The sequence below is a fragment of the Aquila chrysaetos genome, chromosome 2, assembly GCF_900496995.4.
Source record: "Aquila chrysaetos chrysaetos chromosome 2, bAquChr1.4, whole genome shotgun sequence".
Classification (NCBI taxonomy): Eukaryota; Metazoa; Chordata; class Aves; order Accipitriformes; family Accipitridae; genus Aquila; species Aquila chrysaetos.
In genome coordinates this window covers 26,483,484-26,505,306 of record NC_044005.1, presented here as the reverse complement: position 1 = coordinate 26,505,306, position 21,823 = coordinate 26,483,484, and the positions used below count along the sequence as shown (strand labels likewise).

The 21,823-nt window shown below is 41.3% G+C and overlaps 1 protein-coding gene across 11 annotated transcripts in view; it reads left to right on the top strand.

Annotated features, from left to right (window-relative positions):
- Nucleotides 1–20,132, top strand: part of GPATCH2L (G-patch domain containing 2 like) — a 46,496-nt gene extending 26,364 nt beyond the window's left edge. For 8 of the 11 annotated variants that reach the window (XM_030031421.2, XM_030031373.2, XM_030031382.2 and 5 more), the window contains one exon: nucleotides 4,672–20,132. In XM_030031421.2, coding sequence (XP_029887281.1) covers nucleotides 4,672–4,747 — 76 coding nt within the window. In that variant the 3' untranslated portion in view covers nucleotides 4,748–20,132. Of the gene's footprint in view, nucleotides 1–1,621; nucleotides 2,554–4,671 lie in introns of those variants that run through there. The other 3 variants (XR_005934092.1, XM_030031437.2, XM_030031412.2) reach the window with 3 other exon arrangements.
- The last annotated feature ends 1,691 nt before the right edge of the window (nucleotides 20,133–21,823 follow it).

The window sequence follows — 21,823 nt, the reverse complement described above, 5'->3', positions numbered from 1 at the left end:
CCTTTTTTTTTTTTTCTTGCTCTGGGGATGTAGTGATTAAAATGCTGGTTTACTTTCATGTGGCATATTTCTGGAAAGTGATTGATTACTCATCTGAATCTGAAAAAGTTTTAATCTGCAGAACACAGAGGGGTTTAGGATATTTCTTTCTGGCCTCTCACCTTACCCCCTCTTGAAGTATTTTGCCTACTATAAAGCAACCCATGTTCTTCCAACTAGCTTATTAAAAAACTGTTGTTGTAATCCAGTAACAAGGCGGTAGGTAAGTTGGTAGGAAAAATGGTGATGTGAAAACAGTAGGGAAGGCCAAAGGAACTGATGATGAATAGGAGGAATGAAGTTCAGATTTCTTCCTTGGGCTGGTGGATAGACAGTAGAATAATGAAGTAGGAAAGAATGTTGTGCTAGTTCTCCAGGCCACAGATCTGGATTACAGACTCTCTGAAAGGTTCTGTATTAAAAAAGAAAAGAACATTAATTTAATAAGCTGTTGCTCAGCGAAAGTGTCATCTGTTATTGACTATTTATTTAGGATATTCTTTCTTGGCTTTTGAGTATTCCATGCTAGGATATTCAAACTTCTGTAGTGAAAGGGTTAGTAAACTCCATATATCCGAAGCCACAGAATTTTAGTTCTGGGATACTAGGTTTCCTTGGTATGAATCCTAATGTCTCACTGCCCCCTGTTACCTGGCCATTTATTTATGGTTCAGAGTGTATTCTGTACTGCATTGCTGGTCACTTTCTATAAGGAGAGCTTCTATTTCTATGCTTATATGTTTCAAAATTTTATGTAAATTTTACTTACCTGGCTAGGCAAATTGTATAGTGAACGCTTTTTGAAGAGTTGAATCTGTATCTGGAGTGGAACTCAGCACTGGAATTTTTTTTTTAGGGATGAGGGAGAGAAAATTAGAGAATGTATTACAAAATAAGGAAGGAGAATGTAGTTACTGGAATTTGGACAAGAAGCTTGTGCTGATCATCAAGAGAAAAGTGCTGCAAGGTCTTTAATGGTCAGAAGTGGTAAAGATCGCTTCCTTAGACCCTGTTTAGAAATATCCCCAGCAAAGTTAACAGCTATGGGCAGGGTTTGCTACAATACTGACTTGCAGAAAAACTTTTATGATCGGGTAGCTGAAGCTGTGTCCTAGGTGACTTTCTACAGCAGTCTCCCAATTGCAGCAGGAGTACAACCTGGGTATGTAACTTGGAAACTTCTGAAATCTGCGATTATCTGTCAAAGGTGATCTGACCGTGGAATTACTAATGCCTAGGAAATACATAGGATTACTCTGCAATAATGTAGAATTAACTGAAGACTCTTATGCTTGTTAGACATTGGTGAGATAGATATAGATTTTTCTCCCTTGCCATGCATCTACTCGCCCCTACTTACACTGGGGTTCCCCTGTACCTGAGGAATCATGGCAGCCTCATTTTCTCACTACAGAGGCTTTTTATGTTTGTAGTGTTGTACTACTTCTGCAAAAGGTGAAACACAGGTGAATCAGAACGCAGGCCTATGCCTGTCATTGCAGGCACACAGAGTGCTGGATTTCTTCACCTTTAAATAGTTCCTTAGCTGAGTCCAACTGCTCTCGTCTCACTTGTTGACCAGGTCCTGCTTCAGCGATCTCCTTTTTTCCAACCTGAGTGCCCCATGGAGGTGAAGGACACAGCCTGAGCTGGCTCCATCAGTCAGCAGAACAAATGGGCTTGCTCTGCCGAACATCGGGCCATCTCGGATTCCACCTCTTTTATAGAGATGAGTGATGAAGAGGGGCTCGTTCCGCTTTGCCGCTGTATTAATACACATCAGGGGCCAGCTCCCGGCACTAAATCACGCTACTGCATACATCTGTTATTGGACTCCTCACCAGTGTGATGAACAAGACTGCAGATAGAGGCTTCCTCGTGTCATTCTTTATAGGATTTTCCTAAAAGAATAAATAGCTCAAATCTCTGCCAACACTCTCCCCTGTCATTGTGATGAATTTAGCTTCTTTCTTAAACATGCAGCTACAAATCTTCCCCTGTCGCCTCCCCCCTCCACCATCCACAGAAAGTTTTGAGTTGAATTTGCCTGAAATCAGAAGATGCTAATAAAAGGCATATGAGATGTGGATGCTATCTCCCTTCTAGCTGCAGGAATGTGAGAGGGGAGCTAGAGAGATGTTTATTTAGGAGCCAAGCAAACCAAGTTTATTCCATGTCTTCTCATGTACTTTCATGGATGTGAGTATTTATGGGTTCTGGTAAAGCATCTTTTGTCAGAGACCCTTGTATGAACATCAGAAAACATGTGTTACTGTTGCAGAAGTGCCTGGGTGTCTGCTGTATTGTTACAGCATTAAACTTCGGGTATTAGGCCTGCCCTTGGAGGCTAACTGGCCTAAATACCATAACTGAGATAGCTGTTAAAGAATAACATTTTGGAGAAAGGCCTGGCTGTTGAGAGCAGCAAAAAGTGGGTAGAAAATTCAGAATTCATTTGCACTTCAGGAATTGACTATTATCAAAATTAAGTTGGGCAAACTTATTCAAATGTTGAGAGAGATTGAAAATGAAAGTTTTCACACCATTTGGTTGAGCAGTATGTGAGTCCTAAAGCATAAGGCTTTCACCGGGTAAGAACAAAAGTCTGGCTGATGTAGTTTGACAGTAGAATAAGGAAATCTGGAGGAAGTAAAACTGTCTGTTCTGGATTAGACCAGAAGTTCATCCAACTCAGTGACCAACAGCCAGTGCCTAGGGAGGAAGAAAGTCTGTAGTGATAAAGATCCTTGGAACTTTCAGTGAGCTAAGACTTGGGGACTTCAAAAGGCATGGATATTGTCCTTGTGTTTAGTTACTTTCCATTGCAGTGCAATAGATCTGGAATAATGTCCCCAGTGGCACAGAAAAGCTTGTCTGAGAAATACTATATAAAATGTTATTCTCGTGGTAGTTATTCTCTGGTTTGAAAGGGATCTGATGAAGACTGTCAGGTCTGTCTTCTGTTTGTCAGAACAGGCCACAAGTATAGATGGTTGTGAAATGAACAATTGTCCAGCTTTACATTGATGTTTTTATTGTTTATGTGGTCCAGTCCCCTATATATGCAGCAGTGCACACAGTAACTGGCATCCTATTCAGGTATTACAGTGAGTCTGGGGTAAAAATCTGCATAAATAGATTTTTGTCTGTCTTGGCATGTATTCACACTTAGCTTGTGAAAAATAATAATTTCTAAAAGGTGTCAGCAGCCTCTGAAACTGTTTATCAGAGAACAGTCTGATGAGTAGTAGCAATTTGGTGAATTTCCCTCTCCTATTTCTTGCTAATGCATTCACTCTTTGTCATGGTGTGATGGTACCCAGCAGCAAGAAGCCTGTTTTAGTCCTTTGCTTTTCTTCTTTTTATGAGAAAAGATGGAGAGCTTGACTGGGGAAGCTGCTAGTGAGGGGCCCATAGTGTAGTATTGGTGGTAATTATTAGTTTAAGGGCTTTGACTTATATTTTTTTTGCATGTTTCATATGACCTTCAGATGGAGGAAGTTGATGGGCTAGAGCTAAAATATGCAGTGTACTGTTATCAGCTGTGTTGTTGTGGTTGAATGGGAATGACTCACTGTTTTGGATGTACAGAAGCAGGATTGTTGGGGTTCCAGATCTACTGAGTGTGGAACCTCAAGCACTGAACCAGCTTTTTATTTAAACTTCAAAGCAATCAGTCCTCTAGTTGAGGCTTGTTATGGCCTCTTTATCCTTCATCCACTACAGAGCAGCAGACACAACTTGTAATAAAAACACACAAACAACTATTACCTGTTGTGAGAATACCATGAAAAAGAGATGTGTTTCGTACTGAAGCAGTTACTTGTTCAAAAAAATTCTGGTTGCCCCAAAGACTCCTGTGGCAATTACTCTTTTTTATCCTGCCCTGTTCTGCTTGTGAGGATTGAGTGATTCAGGATACTGAGAATAGGAGTAAACTCTCATATCTCTAGGTTTCTGACAATCCTTCTGGAAATTTGGGTGACTGTTGGGCTGAGCTATGGATCTGCAAATCTCTCTTGCTAATTATAGCCTGTCCCATTTTGAAGCAGTGGTTGTAGTGAGAAAATGAGAATGGATTCCAGCCTAGCTTAGCAAGTAGCTTCTTGTTATAATATGCTGATTTACTGTATTGGATATATGTGGAGCTTCATGGTACTCCCTTTGCTGGGTAAGGAGGAGAGGTACATTTTCATCTTTAACTGAGCTTTGCAACCTGAAATTTCCAAAGCCTTCAGAGACCTTGAAATTCTCAGGTACAGGGTTAATTGCGTCTTTGTGAAGAGACGAAGATATCTTCAGCTGAATGATTAATTGATTCAGTTTAAGTATGGGACAGCTAAAGCTCTTGATTTTCAACAGGAACTTTGACTAAGGGAACTAGTTAGTGGACTGGGAACTTGGAGTTCTGAATGTGAGAATCATTAGGGGAAAGGTGTTAATGCTATCAAGAACCGGTATTTCAAAGGAATTTGGCAGGGGAACTCGTGGGAACTCAGTAAATAACACCTTCGTATAAGATATTATATATATGAGGCATTTGCCATGAAGTCACTTGTTCTAACTTTTTTTTTTGTTGCCCTTTCTTACTTTCTTCTCCTGTTCCCCCTTTCCTGCAATTTTATATTCCAGCAACTTTATCTGTCCACATGGATGCAGCAGAGTCAGAGCTACCAGCAACACCATCCCTGAGATCCCAGAACTCTGAGTGGACAGGGAAAACACCAGCAGCTGAGAAAGCCACTATTGCTGCCTCCAGTAACTTTTTTAAAATGCCACCAGAGAAGAGCCCTGGATTCAGCCAAAAAGAAGCATTGCAACTGTAAAAGCTTGCTGGATTTTGGAAGTGTTTGACTCTGGTGTGTGTCTTTACCAAACATCTTGTTTGGCAGTAGTGATATCTTCAGTATTGCTGCGTGATGCATGCCATCATCCAGACTGATCTGCGTGCCCCACATACCTAAATCATGCTTGTGAATCTATGTTTAAAAAAGGTAATCAGTGTTGGGACCGCAGTGGCTTTTAAAAATGTTCTTGCTATTGCTGTATTTATTATGCATTCATCTCTTTCCCTGATGCCAGCTCATATGTGCTGGGTCATGTACAGATTCCTTTGGGTTTTCAGATCTTTATTCACCCCCTGGACATGTTGCTTGTTTGTGCATTTGACATTTTTTGGGTGAAAGTCCCACTGCCGCTCAGGGAGGCAAAAGTCTCCCCCTGCTTTCTTCCAGGCCAGGAGGATTTCTTGGCTGGGGAATGAGGAGGGAATGCAAACAAGTTGAAACATGGAACCTGAATTCTGTATTAGCAGAATGTTTTCAGGCCATGTGCTAATGGACTCAAATCATGTTGCTTCTAGCGAAGCAAATACGGTGCTTGTCCATTCAGAAATTGCCATTGGCTCACTGGCAGCATGGTCCATTAGACCTTTTCCTTCTCCCTTATTATGAATGTCTTTAGTCTTGCTTGTGTATTGCATGTTCTTTCCTAAATCTCCTACTGGATAAGGATTTGGGAGAACTACTTGGACATAAATGTGCAAGCTGGCATCCTGGAAGGGAACCTGAGCCCTTGAATATCCTTGGACTGTGGTAGAGGATATACAAAACTTCCATTTCTCAGTGTATGAATTAAAAAATGACTGTTAGCGTTTCTAAAGGATGCTTCCTGTTGAAGTTAACATGCCATTGAACAAAAAAGCCATTTAAAGTATCACCTGAGTTCACAGCATTCTGGGTATTGATTAGACCACTTCTGTCTCATGTTTTCCTTCCCTTCAAAAAGCATTGTCTGCTGTATCTACTGGAGGTGTCTCCACTTACTGATGATTGTACTTTACTCTGCAGCATACACAAAAGACATTCTCTTCATAGCACTTCTACTTTGCCCCCTGTTACCTTCTGTGTTGCAGAATATATGGATAGTGATTTTTTCCCCTCTCTTTTCTTGAATTCATAATCACACTCCACTCTACTTTTCTTGAATTACTCTCTCTGGAGCTTATTTTGGGCTATGTTTTTAGAATATATACCTGCATAGCATGTGTCAAGGAACAGGTGGCCTCATGGCTTCTTAAGTCCTTTAGAATTAGGATATATTTGTATGCATAGAACTCTTTTTGCTTTCCTCAACGGGTAGAGCTTTCAGACAGAACCATTTAAGCTTGTAAAATTCATTTTGAATGTGGAGGTGCAGTTAGCACTCTTAAGTAGATAACAAAATTTGCATGGTTTTAGTGGTTTTGCAGTGTTCTGCTCTGCCGTATAAATCAAATACCTGAGGAACAGATTTGATTGTGAGGATATAAAGCACTGATTCATATTTAACCCTGTATTAAAATGTTAAATGGTCATAACATACAAAAACCGAAACTTGAATGACTCGCTAAACCACGATTGACAAATAGTTATACAGTTATACTACAGACACACTGTCCATGTCTGATCCCTAATACCTACTTATTCTTGGGGAGACATCTAAATTGGATTTATATTTCACAGCCCAAGCAAACTGTCAAATCAGTCATCTCTCAAAACCTTTTTTTTTTTTTTCTTTGGTGGTGGTACATCTTAGAAATAATTAGAACAGGGAAAGACTTTTTACCTTGCTGAAGGAGTACAGAGGTCAGTTTGGATTATGGGACAAGCTGTAAGGGTTTTGTGGAGAGAGGAATGTTCCTGTTTTAAAGTAGTCATTGGATTGTCTTTATTTTGTAGTTGTTTTGGGCAGTGGTGTTTAAGAGGTAGCACAGGAAGTCTCAGCACTGAAGGGCCTGTAATCTAGAACATACAAAGAGAAGATAAACCTAAAGAAAAGTAGTAGCTTGACTATCTAGTACTCATGAACACAGTGAAGGGGAAAGGTGGTCACATTCTCCTGACAACCTGCAGATAAATTTTAGGATTGGAAGCCTTGTAACCTAACTTGCAGGCTGTTTCAGTGACAGGGAGTGGTTCCCTAAAAGAGCATTTGTGCAATTGGGTGTTTTTAATCTCATGAAGGATATTCCACATCCTCTCTTGGTTTGAGTCTGTTCAACAGACTTACTCAGATTACTGATCATTCAGCTGAAATTTTAAATTTTGGCCTTCGTGTTCCCTTTTTAAAAAACAGTTCTGATATATCTTGCTACATTCTGACTATTGTTCAGAGTAGTTCTGTTTGTCCTGTGGTGTCAGGATGGTTTTAAAAATTTTGAGAGAGATGTTTGAGGTGTTAGGGAATCAACAGCCTTCATCTCACTCAATTGTGGCAGGAGGGTGTTGCCAGACTTCACATGTTTTTCCTCTGGGGGCAGAGAAAGATAATTTATCAGATTTTCCTATCGAGGTCAGTAGCACTGTTCATCTGTTAAGCCCTTACTTAGGTTGTAAGCTCCTAGGAGGTCTTCCTTCCCTTTAAAGGTTGAATGTACCTGTGACAGTACTGAGGAGTAACTGTGGCAAGCCTTGTCTTGGTAAGTCATACTTCCTGCAATGGCAACTTTCTGGAAGTGCTAGGAGACTGAAGTTCTTGCAGCTGCCATGTCTTTCCTATTTCTAGGTTAGAATGCATTTACAGGTCAGTCAGGTTCTCAAGCAAATTTGATTCTTCTGGGTGGTAGACAAGCTAAATGAATCATATATCTTGTTACTCCAGGGTATTTATCAAAATTTGTCTTCAGACTTCAGTAGCTTGATACAGATTTGAATATCTGCAGCATTCTTAGAGGAATAAACTAGGTCCATTGTTTTGTCTCTTTTCCTCTAAGGCAGATTCCTTAGAACTCACACGGCACTTGCAGTGAAGGACACAGTGCTTCAGATGTGGATTGCTTGAGTAGAAAGGAATAATAACATGCCTTGATTTGGTAGCTGTGCTTCTACTAAGGCAGTCCAGTATGTGATTATTGTTTCAAAGATACACAGCTCACTCATATTCCACTTCTTGCCCACCAGGACTTCCCAGTCTTTTTCCAGGTTTGTCTTCTCTCCAATTGTCTTCTCTCCTTGTCCTTATGGGAGACTTCAACTTCCCAGACATGAACTGGGAATACTATACTGCTGTGACAAGGAAGTCTGGGAAATTCTTAGAGTATATTGAAGATAATTTCTTGTCACAAGTACTCACTGAGCCAACTAGGAAAGATGTCCTCCTAGACTTGTTATTTGTGAAGAGAGAAGGACTTGAGGGAGATGCGATGGTAAGTGGCTGTCTTGGCCACAGGGATCAAGAAATGGTTGAGTTTAAAATTTTTGATGTAATGAGAAAAATGGTCAGCAGAGTTGCTACCCTTGATTTCAAGAGAGTTAACTTTAAGCTACTCAGTGAGCTAGTTAGCAGTGTCCCCTGGGAATCTGCTTTTGAGGGCTTAGGGGTATGTGAGTTCTGGTCAGTTTTTAAGAACCACCTTTTAAAAGCACAAGAGCAGGCAATCCCTTTGTGTTGAAAGTCAAGCAAGCGGCACAGAAGACCAGTTTGGCTGAACAGGGAACTCCTCTTGGAACTCAAGAGGAAAAAGAAATTGTATGATCTGTGGAAGCAAGGTCAAGCTTTGCAGGAAGATTACAGAGCCGTGGTTTGCATATGCAGGGAGAAGACACGGAAGGCCAAAGCTTAATTAGAGTTGAAACTGGCCAGCGTTGAGTCAGACAACAAAGTCTTTTTGAAGTACATTAATAGCAAGAGGAGGTCTAAGGAAAACATTGGACCGATATTTGTTGAAGATGGTCACCCGAGAAATTGGGATGAAGAAAAAGTGGAGGCATTCAATGCTTTTTTTGCCTCAGTCTCCAATAATACTGACAGACCTGGGGCTGCCCAGTCCTCTGAGTTGGAGGACCATGACTGCAGGGAACAGTGACTTTCCATTTGTGGACACTGAAATTGTAAGGGACCAGTTGTATCAGTTGAATGCTCATAAGTTCATGAGGCCGGATGGGACTCATCCCAGAGTACTGAAAGAGCTAGTGGATGTTACAGCAGGACCCCTCTCAATTATCTACCAAAGGTCTTGGGAGTCTGGGGAGGTCCCTGCTGACTGGAAGCTAGCCAGTGCTATTCCAATTTACAAGAAAGGCATGAGGGAAGACCGAGGAAGCTACAGACCTCTTAGTCTAACCTCAGTACCTGGAAAAATTATGGAGAAGATCATACTGGGTGCTACTGAAAGGCATTTAAAGGACAATGCAATCGTCAGCACGGTCAACATGGGTTCACAAAGGGAAAGTTGTGTTTAACTAATTTGATATCCTTCTATGATAAGGTCACCCACCTAGGGGATGAAGAGAAGGTGGTGGATGTTGTTTTTCTGGATTTTAGTAAAGCTTTTTTGTAAGTACCTCACAGCATCCTTCCGGACGAGTTATCCAACTGTGAGATGAGCAGGTACATGGTGCGCTGGGTGAAGAACTGGCTGAATGGCAGGGCTGAAAGGGTTGTGGTGAATGGGGCTACATCTGGCTGGTGACCAGTCACCAGCGGTGTTCCTCAGGGTTCAATTCTAGGGACAGTTCTGTTCAATAATTTTATCAATGATTTGGATGCAGGAGTTGAATGCACCATTAGCAAGTTTGCTGATGATACTAAACTGGGACGTGCTGTTGACTCTCTCAAGGGACAAGAGGCCTTGCAGAGGGATCTAGATAGATCGGAGCATTGGGTTATGATTGATGGGATGAAATTTAACATGAACAAATGCCAGATTCTGCACCTGGGGTGGAGTAATGCTGGACACAAGTATAAGTTGGGAGAGGAGCAGCTAGAGATCAGCCCTGCAGAAAGGCACCTGGGGGTGCTGGTTGACGGCAGGCTCAGTATGAGTTCACAGTGTGGCCTGGCAGCCAGGAGGGCAAACAGCATCCTGGGGTGCATCAAACACAGTATAACCAGCTGGTCAAAAGAGTTGATTATCCTGCTGTATTCCACATTGGTGTGGCCTCACCTTGAGTACTGTGTGCAGTTCTGGGCCCTACAATTTGAAAAGCATGTTAAGGTACTTGAATGTATCCAGAGTAGGGCAACAAAGCTGGTGAAAGGGCTGGAAGGCAGGTCCTGTGATGAGTGGCTAAGGACTCTGGGGTTGTCTAGTTTGGAGAAAAGGAGACTGAGGTCACCTCATTGCTCTCTACAGCTTCCTGAGGAGGGGAAGTGGAGAGGGAGGTGCTGATCGTTTCTCCCTGGTATCTAGTGACAGGATGCATGAGAATGGTTCAAAGCTGCGCCAGGAGAGGTTCAGACTCGACATTAGGAAACACTTATATACAGAGAGGGTGGTCAAACACTGGAGCAGGCTTCCTGGAGAGGTGGTCGATGCCCCAAGCCTGTCAGTGTATAAGAGGCATTTGGACAATGCCCTTAATAATATGCTTTAACTTTTGGTCAGTCCTGAAGTGGTCAGGCAGTTGGACTAGGTGATCATTGTAGGTCCCCTCCAACTGTTCTATTCTGTTCTTTCAATTCTTATTCTTAATTCTATTCTATTCTAATTCTATTCATGAACATCATGAGGTTTCTGTCTTTTCATTCCTCCAATCTGTCAAGGTCCCTCTGGGTGGTACCCCCACCCTCCAGCATATCAGTGGCTCCCCTCCCCAACATGCCATTATTTCTGATCTTGTTGAGAATATGTTCTGTCTCTTTCCACCATATCACTAATGATCACTGAACAGTATCGATCCCATTATTGTCTTCTGAGGCATGCTTTTGTAACTGGCCATCACGCAGATTTCAAACCATTGATCATTACTCTTTGAGCCTGACAGTTCAGCCAATTTCTCACTGACCTTTCTTAATGGACGGCATCCAGCCCATACCTCTCCCATTTGGCTATAAGGATGCTATGAGAGACTGCATCAAGAGGCTTGCTGAAGTCAATGTAAACAGCATCCACTGCCCTCTACACATCCACATAGCCTGTCATTTCATCATAGAAGGCAGTCAGGTTCATAGGCATGATTTTCCCTCGTTTAATCTGGCTGCCTGTTCCTAGTCACCTTCTTGTCCTTTGGGTGCCTGGAATTGGCTTCCAGAGCTTGCTCCATAAAGCTACAAGGGATTGAGGTACGGCTGACTAGCCTGTCATTCCCCACATCCTCCTTCCTGGCTTTTTAGAAAGGTGACATGATACGTACCCCTTCCTGTCACTGGGGACCTCGTGCAATTGCCACAATTTTTCACAGATGACAGAGACCGGTCTTATAATGACAAACTTTTGCTAACAGGGCTTTATTTATGTACAGGGAGAAGAAGGTGGATGTTCCGTGAAAGAGAAATTGAGATCTTGGAGGAGCACATTTAGAAGTTGTTCTTTGCAAATTTCCAGTAGTTCCAGTGAGCTCTAGGGAGGCTTAATGCCCAGTTTGGTAGGTACTGGAGAAGTGCGAATTAAAAGAATGTAGCTTCTGGCCTGATGGATTTATGATTTTAAGGTAAGGTACAGTAAAGGGTGAAGAAGGCAACAAAACAGTTGCTGGAGAGAAACTCATAAGAGGCTGTGACTAGTGCTACTGAATGATAGATTAGCTTCATGATTGTGGTATGCAGAGGTGTGTCTTGCCAGCATTCCTGAATAATGACATTGAGATGGTTAGTGCTGTCCTTCAAACTGTAGAACCTCATGCTGTTACTTTGTGGATGTTTCAGAGACCTGCTCAGTGGGCAGAGGATGAGAAGGGAAATTGGAGGAAGGGCAACAAGAAGGGTGATTGAGTGCCTCTTTTTTTTTGTAACCCCTTCTGCACCAAAGAAAGAAGATGCTACAAAAAACAATGTGTGTGCCTGGATATCGAAAAGGAATTATGTAAAGCGGAGAAGAACTTTGCTTTGTTGCCTTGAGGAACAGTTTTGTAACCAGAGAATGTTTCAGTGAAGCAAAAGTGAAGGACACTACCAGTCATTTGTTCAGAAAATATATTTTAATAGGCTGTTAGGATACTATCAAAGGAGGACAAACTTCTGTTCTCATTGTGATATGGCATTACTGTATCTTTGTCCCCTGCATTCTATTCCAGTTTGTGTTTTGTGCTTGAGACATCCTGCTTTTGTACCATCAAATATGGGAAAAATACTTTACAGCAATGCTTCTTAAGGCATAAAGCATAAGGAGCCACTTGCTATACAGAAGGCAAGACAAGATGATCTTAGGCCATTAACTTTTACCCAGTATAAAGATTGAACTCAGCATAGGGAACATAATGTCTTAATTATACTAAAGCGTCTCATTCTTAAGAAGGCAAACTGTGCCATAGACAAGTGCAGGGAGGCTGACCTGTCACCAGTGCCTGGAGACTGGTGCATGGCTGGCCCTCAATCAGGTGACATGCAGACATGTTGTGGAGACGGAGGGAACCTTCAACATCCTTGTCAACTTTAATGTGGGTAAAATGCCTTCCCAACTGCAAACCTGGCTGTTAGTGTGACTCCAGTGAGTTGACAAAGATGTGTTAACTGGCATACCAGGAAAAGATAATTCTTGTACCAGCTCAAAGAATTGGTAAGAGTGGAAAACAGACTGGTACAGCCTGTTATGTTGGAGAAAGATGCAAAATACATATACCTGCAGACAGTAATCAGAAAAAGTATTGCTGAGCCCTGCATGTATGACCTAGAGTATACATTGTCTTACAGCAGAGCTGCCAGTATTATGAGGATGATCAGGGTTTTGCAAAGCTGCCCTCTTTTCCTTGTAACCTCTGAAGGAAATGAGATGAACAGCATAAGAAAGGCTACACTGGGTCAGACCAAAGGTCTGTCTGGGTTGGTAGTCTGTCTCTCACAGTGGCCAGGTTTATATGCCTAGGGGGTACTGTAAGGACAAAGTAGTTATATAGTGGTACTTTCCTTTTATGTTCTCTTAGCCCAGGGTCCTGTCTCAAAAAGATTTGCAAACTCTTTCTTTAAGGCTGGAGAAAACTTTTGTGAACCTTATGGCTATAGTATTTATCCTGCAACTGGATTTAATTATATTTTTAGAAGGACATGTAATCTGACTTTAAAAACATCAAGTAAGGATTAGCTCATCTTTCTTGGTAATCAGTTTTCTTATTAATTACCCTCTTTACAGGGAAATTGCATCTTCTTTTGGAATAGTTTTTCCCTACTATCAACATGCTGACATTGTTTCTTGCTATGCTTTTTTTCAGCAAGGTTGAAAAGTCCTATTCTTCCTTTACAATTAGGCTTCTTTGTCATGTATAACTACCTATATCCATTCAACAAGTCCTATGTAATCCACTAACCCATATAAGTCATTTTTCATAAGCTTCACACTGTGAAACTTGTCATTTAACCTTTAATTATGCTCCTGCATGAAAATCCTTGGTATTCCACACCCATCTGCATTCAGTTCTAGTGTCTACACTTAAAGTATTCTTTACAGAAGCAGGAATACTTGCTTCCCTACTGCTATTCAGGCTTCATATACTCATGTATCCAAACGTCATGCTAGCCCTTGCTGCCCAAACACTGCTGTAACACTACCATAAAAGTGATATTTTGGCAGTTGACTCTGAATCTAAAGTTCTTACTGCTGCTTTTCAATGCACAAGATCCCAGAAAGTAAGAATAATCTTAATTTTTTTTTTTTATTCCAAAATGCAATGCATTTCCTTTAGCAGTATTACAGTGCAATTTTGGACTGACAGTTTTTATAATTTGAAATACTTAAGAGCTCAGTCTGTTGAGTTTTATCCAAAGAGGATCAGAGGTGTCTTGCCTGTGTGGTACAAAGTCCTTTATGGAAATGGAAATACTAGGTAATAAAGCATCTCTTGTCTTGAGCAGATGGGCATAAAAATGAATTTGAAGCTAAAGCCAAATGAATTCAAGTTAGAAATGGGGTGTGAGCTTTTAGCAGTGAGGACAGATTACCCATTGGAACAAAGTACTGTGGGAAGCAGTAGTTTCTGTGTATCTTCAGGCTTCAATTTGCAGACAGCAGCTTTATGGAAAGAATGTTGTAGGCAAATATAAGCCATTAAAATAAATACAGAGGCATCTAAAAGACATTGAATGGTCAATTTTATAGTGAAGGTCAGTCTACATGAAATGATAGTTGCTTCTGGTTTAGAACCTCAGAGAAGACAGAAGACTTTTTTTCTGCAGTATAGAGATCTGTTGAAAAATGGGAAGTGTTTTGGCAAACATAAGGAAAACTCATGGTGATGGAAGTTTTATGGTGTTACCAAAAGATTGTAATAAAGTTTGCATGGGAAGGTGAGGTGAGAAAAAATTTATCTGTGCCACCTGAAATGAAGCATTATTTCTGCATGCCAGTTTATTTGTGAGTAGTATAATGACATATGAGTGTGCTATCTTCAGAACCTACACGATCACTCAGCTGAAGAGCGTTCTTGGTGGGGATTCCCCCTTTTTTGCTGTACTGGCAGCTAGAGTTCTGCTAGAGTTCTGTCCCTGAATACATGTTCAGCTTCAGGAGCTCTGTCTCAGTTCATTCGCTCAGCTGTGTGAACTGCCTGCACATTGCACTGAAATCAGAAACAAATGAGGGAGAGCATCGGTGGGCTTATTACATTGATAAGATACTTGCCAAAAAAGTATGCAATATCTTTCTTAATCACTGTAACAGTTGCTTTTGCTTTTCTCTCTCATGGCATATAAGGAAGATACCTCCTTGTAGGAGTGACCTTTTGGTAGCCTGTAGCCTTCAGTGTCACACTGAAGGAGCAGATGGTAGGTTTCTCCAAGTGGAAGGGCTCTTCACTCATCTGAGAGGAGATGGTGTGACTGGAGGAAGCAATTTTCTGGTAGTGTGTTCTCTAACACTGGGGAGCAATGACTGGTTCAGCTTTTTCAGCTTTAAAATACACTACACTGTACCTTTGTTTCAAAATGAGTGTAAAATTCCATTGATGGAATAGTGCCAGATTTGAATTGTTGCTTCAGATCTCAAGTCCTGGACATAGTATTAATGTCCCATGCTAGCATTTGTTTTTGTTGCCCAGATTGGTCTGTGTGAGACCTCATTGCTGGAAGCTCTTCTAAGAATGCCATGAACTGAGACTGGTCTGGCCTGACCAGAGCCCCTAGACACTGCTGAAGCCATTGAATTTTCTCTCAAGTTTGGCAACACCAGACAGTTAGCCAAAGCTGCCATCAGTTGCATTCTAGCTTTCTCCTCCTGTCCCAGAGGGCTTACCTAGAGATAGTTCACAAACAGGTCTACTCAAAATCTTTAAAGAGCCGCATTGTGCATGTCCCAAATGTTTTATGTTGTCATAAGATTTAAGTGTTTGATAGGGATTTGACTCTGGGTTCTTAGGACTCTTATTTTGTGGGTAACATGTAAATAAGGAAGATTCTTGCTTGTATTCCTCTGTCTTAAACATGATGTGTATTCTCTGAGCGAGGCTGTTGCAGAATCTTTGTTCTGATTATAGAAACTGGAAATAAATCAATACATGAAAGAAGTGTTTTATCTGATATAAAGCGAACTGAGTTGAGAGTGGGTGAAAAGAGGTTTCACTGACATCTAACTAGATTTACAGTGTTGGAATGTCCATAATCTGCATGCTTCTTTGACCGTTTCCTTAAGTATTAAACTGTAACCTGCAGGTCTATAGGGAGTCACTATGCTTTTCTTCGTTTGAATTGCAAACTTGAGTGAAGAATTTGAGGTAATTTATCATGTCCGTTCTTTGGTTTTTGCAATGATTTTGTTTCCCAGTTTGTCATGACATTGTCTGTAGACAAGTGAGATGCTCCCTGCTTGGAATTTGAAACAATTCCAGAGTTTCTTAAGTAGCTTTTCACTTCTAAGTCACTGCTTCAGATCTGTCCAGTCCCAAAAGGGATTTAATTTAAATGGGCAGGTCAGACTCAATTGGTAGTTTAATGGATATCTATTCATTTTGCCAACGCTAACATCCTTTTAAGATAGATTGGCATCGTTCTTTTTTATCGTGATAGCAGTGGCTTCAAAGATCAAATGAGCACTGGACTTTGAATTTTCTTTTGCATGTATTTGTGTCCCAGTATTGATAGCTATGCACACTTGTGGAAGGAGCAAAACAGGACTCCCTCTACGTTAACTGTTCCAAGGAGTAAATTGTAAAAAATTAGATCCCGAGTTGATCGAATGCTTTTGAACAAAAAGATCAAGATCCTTTGGAAATTGCTTCAAGTTCTCAACACTGTACTGGGGGGAGGGGGGATGTCCAATTTTCAAAAGTGATTATTTTCCTCTCTCATCTGCAAACTGCATCAGTGAGAATTGGGAAGTGTTCCTGGTGAAATGTGCTGATTTTTGTTGGGAGCAAGGAGAAAAGAGCTCTTAATAGATTCTCTTATGGGAGGTGCCCGGATTTGGCAAACATGATCAGCTGTGGGTAACAGTCAAAAATGTCAGATATCTAAAAATCAGTATGAGCTGGTTCAGTCTTCTACCTACTTGCATATTTTTTTTTCTGAGGAATGAAGCATTTAATTTGATAATTGGAGGCATTTCTATTAAAAAACAAAAACAAAAAAAGGCTGAATGGTTCTTGTTCACACATCTTTAGTTTTACACCCAAGGGCTGAGAATTTTCTCGGTTCAGTTTGAATAGCTGGTGGTAAATTCAGTAACAGGGCTGACTGTGGTGGCTTTTACTGTTTTGATGTTTTTCAGACCATGCTTGCTTCATACTTTTCCAGCTCAGAGAATCAATTGAAACTACAAATGAATACAAGTAGACTTGCTACATACTAATGGAAGATTTCTCACATCTAAGTAAAGGGTACTTCAAATCTGGGAGTACAAGATTTGTGCTCTACTGAAGTAAAGTAATTTTCCACTAAGAGCAGATACTTGATAATACTTTTTTAATGAAATGTAGTATAGAGTTTCAAAATGCTAAATGACATTAATTTCATTCATTTCTAGTGGGGGAGCAACAGGGAGGTATCTAAAGATGAGAACAAGAGCAGGTCTTAGGAGTTGCTGCCATTAGGCAGATGAAACACATGGATTTTGCAAAACACACTTTTAAAATTGCACCTAGTTGGAGAAATCTTATTTTGAGAAGTGTCATAGCTTTTTCCTCCCAGACTGCCTGCAGGGGCAGTGATGGCAAGCCAGCAGTTCCACTAAACTAATGCCAGCACTAACACTGATGTTTTTCTAGTAATTTTGACACCAGCTTCCTGAGATGTTCACCAACATTGCCTTAGGACTTTTCTTCATCCTGCTTCACCACGTAATTTCCAAGTGTTTGGACTCTTCCAGCCCCCCACCATGAAGAAACATGTATTCCCATTTTTGAGGAAGCCATAGGTGAAGACACTCCTAATGCCTAGTGTTATATGGTGAATGAAAGAAGTCCTGCGTTTTCTTTCCTGGCTGTCCAGTGTCACCATTAAGGGAGCATATACAAATAAGCAGCAAAGGGAGCTTTCATAAGCCTTTTATCCCTTGCTGGTCCTTTCAGGTACTGTGGAGATAGCAAGGAGTGGGAATGAGGAGTGCCGGGTCTGATTCCCAGGAGAGGGGTGAGAGACCATGAGGTGCAGCCATTGCCCTGCACTCAAGCAGTGCAGGGGCTACCACAGGGCTGCACTGGACCAGGTAGCATTTCTTCTGTGGTCCTCCTGACCACATTGGTAGGCTGCACAACTCTAAGCTACAGGCTTCCTGTGTTTACATATTTATTTAGACATTTAAACAGGTACCTTCTTTAACACACACCCACCCCCCCTCCATAAAAAAGAAAACAAACTAGAAAATTTGTGTTCCTATGGAAAACAAGGCTACAATTCAAGTGGCCAATGTTGCTGTAATCAGTGCCCTTCTGCATGCACAGTACGATGGAGTCAAGCAGTTGCATGATTTGTTGTTGGGTTTGAGGGTTGTGTGTCCCGATCCATTCAATCCCTGTCCCCCCTTCACACTAGGTTCCTGCCTCAGTCAGTGAAGGAGGGTTGAGGCTCTCTGAATGTACAGCTGCTTGGGTTTTTTTTGTTTTTTTTTTTTTTCCTCATTTAGACTGAATCCAAGCTTTATTTACTACACAGCATCCAGGCTCCATTCTGAAGAGGGAAGAAGTAATTTCCTTGTTACTGTCTTCAGGGTACCTCCTGCTATGGCAGCTTAGAATGTTAATGAATTTATTTATGTGCTGAGAACTTGGATGTTACTGTCACCCTTATTTTATAGATGGGGAGTTTAAGTCAGAATGACTGAAGCAAAAACCAGGAGTTATTTCTGAATTTGGGGGCCCCAAGATGAGATACCTGGGCACAGGCAATTTGGAGTGGCTTTGTAGCTTTTTGTAGGTTCAAACCACATTTCCTACAAAGTTCCATAGCAGCTCTTGAGTGCTCAGAACTTTTGCAAATCCAGCCACAATTACTAATGAGGTGAGGAGCACTGTCCTTACTGCTGAAGTCTCTCTCTGGCTTCTTAGATATCAGAGAGAAGGCAACAGGCAGGCTTCTCTCCAGGGCTGGTAGTCAATTGCTTTCATTGCAAGAACTTTGCCTTGACAGTTTCCTGCTTGAACATGGAAGTAGAAAATGAACTGTGTGATCATTTGATTTGGCATTATTGTAATGTGTATGCACAGAGGGACAAATTAGGATGGCAGTTCATTTCTTCACTTTTGAGTATTTTTATCTGTAATCAGATATGTGTGTGTATATATAGATAGATTTTATTTATTCTTGAGCTAGGAATTTTTGGTATGTATTCACTTTGTATTGGGGTTTCCTTATAGGGTATTTTAGCTTCCCAAAATATGCTTTGTCTCTGGAAATATCTATGATTCATGGACTTCAAAGGATTGAAAGTGGAAGAGCAGCCCAAATGCATAGTATCACAGAGGATCTCCTGTGAAATAGCTTGTCTACTACAACTCAAGAAAGAGCAATAGGTAGGTGAAAACTTGCTCTTGAGCAGTTACACTTCATATACTTTTGCCTGAACATCAGAGGACGATACGACTATTGACTCATGTCTTGCACTGATATTTCAAGTGTTCTCCTCTGATTCTCTTCCCTAAACTCTAAAGTAATGGCTGTCCAGCGCAGAAAACCTGGCTGTTATTTAACAAATGATAGGCTGCCTGTTAATGCCCAATTCAGCAGGGTTTTAAAATACCAGAAATCTTAATGTATATTTTGGGAAGAATGCCTTCGGGTCAGAGACCCTGTTTGGAACCAGAATCAATCATCTGACTGAGCTGTATCAGAAAGAAGCGGAAAGGTATGAAGAAAAAATGGTACTAACTTTTGTCTTTATTATCCTATGGTTTGTTCTGTTCTCTCCATTGACTCTCAGGCTAGATCTTCTAGAGAAAGTAGTGCATCTTTTAAAAAATAAAAACCACAAACAACCTCCCTCTCCAAGTTTTTGTAGGATTCTTGTGTCAGACATGGGTTGGCAGGCTCTGTTCACAGCTGAATACCCAATTTCTGATGTAAGCAGATGCCGTTAACCTGAAAGATGAAAATCAGGATGTTTAAATTTCTATGAATACCATCTTGAGATTGGTCAGGTAGCTGCAGTTGTGGTAACCTCATCCTTGCAATAAAGTATTGTGGACCACAACTTTCCTTCCTCACACATTGCACCTTTACACCTGTGCTAAATGGGCATTTTCTGAGCAAAGTGCACTTTTGGCTCAACAGAAGCATAAAAGATGACACATTGCTGTATACCTTATCTTCTCTCTGCTAATTGCTGTGGGTAAGGTAATGATTGTGCACTACCACGTGACTGAGAAACAACTTTGCTGAAAGAAATCTGTAGTTTTCAGGTAAGCTACATCCCATCTGTATGTATACTTAAATGTAACTGTGTATTTGTTCCTGGGAAGGATCCAAATGCTTGTCACAAATAGCTGGCAACTGGAAGCACCAGAACTGGTGTATTCAGAATGTGACTACTCTCTATCATTCTGCAAGTACCTTGAGTGTTTAGGATATGGATGAGTACAACTTCTACTGCTTGTCACTGAACTACTGCTGGTAATTGAAAATTGGAATACAGTGGTCCCTGGAGAGTTGGTCTGTCATGGAGCTCAAGAGGTTAATATGTAGTTATGTGATGATACTATAATTTTATATGCATCTGCAGATACTGGTAATAGACATTAAAGTGGGCATTTACATCCTTATTATGGGTCAGTACTTGATGTCATAATAAAAAAGTCACATCAGAAAAGTACAGGATAAAAATCTGATTATGCACCTTTTGGAGTGTAAATGGCTTTAAAATTCAAATTGTCACCTGATGGGAGGATCAGGAAATAGTGAGAACAAGGGCAAAGGGGCAAAGCTGTGAGACACAAGGGGCAGGATAAAGGAGGAAAAAGAGACAAGCTGGACTAGGCCTTTACTTGGGTAGTTTATATCCATATGAATACTATACCCCATTACTTAGGCACTTCATGTCATCTCATTAAACATAAGCTTGAGTGAAAAGTGGACTTTGCGGTGGGGTGTGAAGGTCAATAGACTCCAGATCTTCTGACTTTCCACAGCGTTCAAATCTGCTCAATGTTGGGAGGGCTAAACCTTCATGTGGGTTACTTAATGCAGGGTGTTCATTTGGAAAACAACAAACAATATGAAAGCTAATAAAGTTTCTAAGGCAAGGCAACAGCTGAAACTCTCTCATGAGGCTGTCTAAGTAACTGTACAAGTAACTGTGGAACTACTGGCCCCAGTACTTGAGGAGAGGGGTGGATACTGGGGGGACTGAGACTCTGAATTCTGAAGGGCTGTGTAGGTTAAAATCAACTGAAAAGTGCAGTGAGGACTAGAGCAGCATGTAGGATGAGCTGCCTATGCAGCTGGATAGATTGGGACAGTAAGTTCAGCTGTGATGCTGAAAGTCTATAGCATGTAGAAATTTGGAAGGGTGTTGACCTTCCATTTCTCTACTATTTTTTTTTATCCAAATACATCCTAAAGCACTCTATAAAGTCTTTGCAGTTGACTGAAATTTTAGGGACGTTGTTTTCCTTGTTGGAAATACGGGGTGCAAGGCAGTGGGGTGAGTGAAGTGAACAGTTCATCTCTGCTAAAAGAGGAAGCCTTCTCCTTCCATCTCTACCTTATTGCCTCCCCACGCCTGGCTGTAAGCTCCTGCTGCTTACCTTTCAAAGGGGTCCTTGGACCCCTTTGAGTCACGTCAGCCCCCTTAACTGCAAAAAATGACTTGATTTCTGCTGGTTTAATCAGTTGATTTGGCTCAATTGATGTGTGTGAGGAGTGCCAGAGGCAGCCCAAGGCATGAGGGTAGGACTGGGGCTGGGGAGATGGGCGGACTGGGAGAAAGTCCTGGGGAATAATGGTTTGAATGAGGGAGACTCACCCAACTGGCAGTACCAAGGTTTTAACTTTGGCTCTATCGCTTACAGACCTGCGTGCACCATGCCATGTTCTCCAGGGATTCAGCAGCTCATAAGAACTTCACACGGTCCAAGGCTGCAAGAGGTGCTTTGGGGGGTTGTGAAGTTACTGCCTCGCCAAGAACTGTGTGCTCCTTTTCTCCCAGATGCTCCTTAGGTGTTTTGACACCATCTTTAGCTGAGGTGAGAAGGGACATTTCCTGTGAGATAACCATATATGGTTCCTAAAAAGGGATTATGGCTGGAGAGGACTGGCCTGCTCTAGAGAACCCAAAATGTCTCTCATGTGGATCTCTTCTCTTAAGGGGGCTGATTTGTTTATCTATATGGAGTAATGAACGATGGGGCAAAATGATGGAAAATACTTAGTATCTCTGCACCATGTTGCATACAATGAGAACCAGCCTTTCTGGTGAATGAGAATGTTATTAAAAAAAGAATCAGTCCTTTGC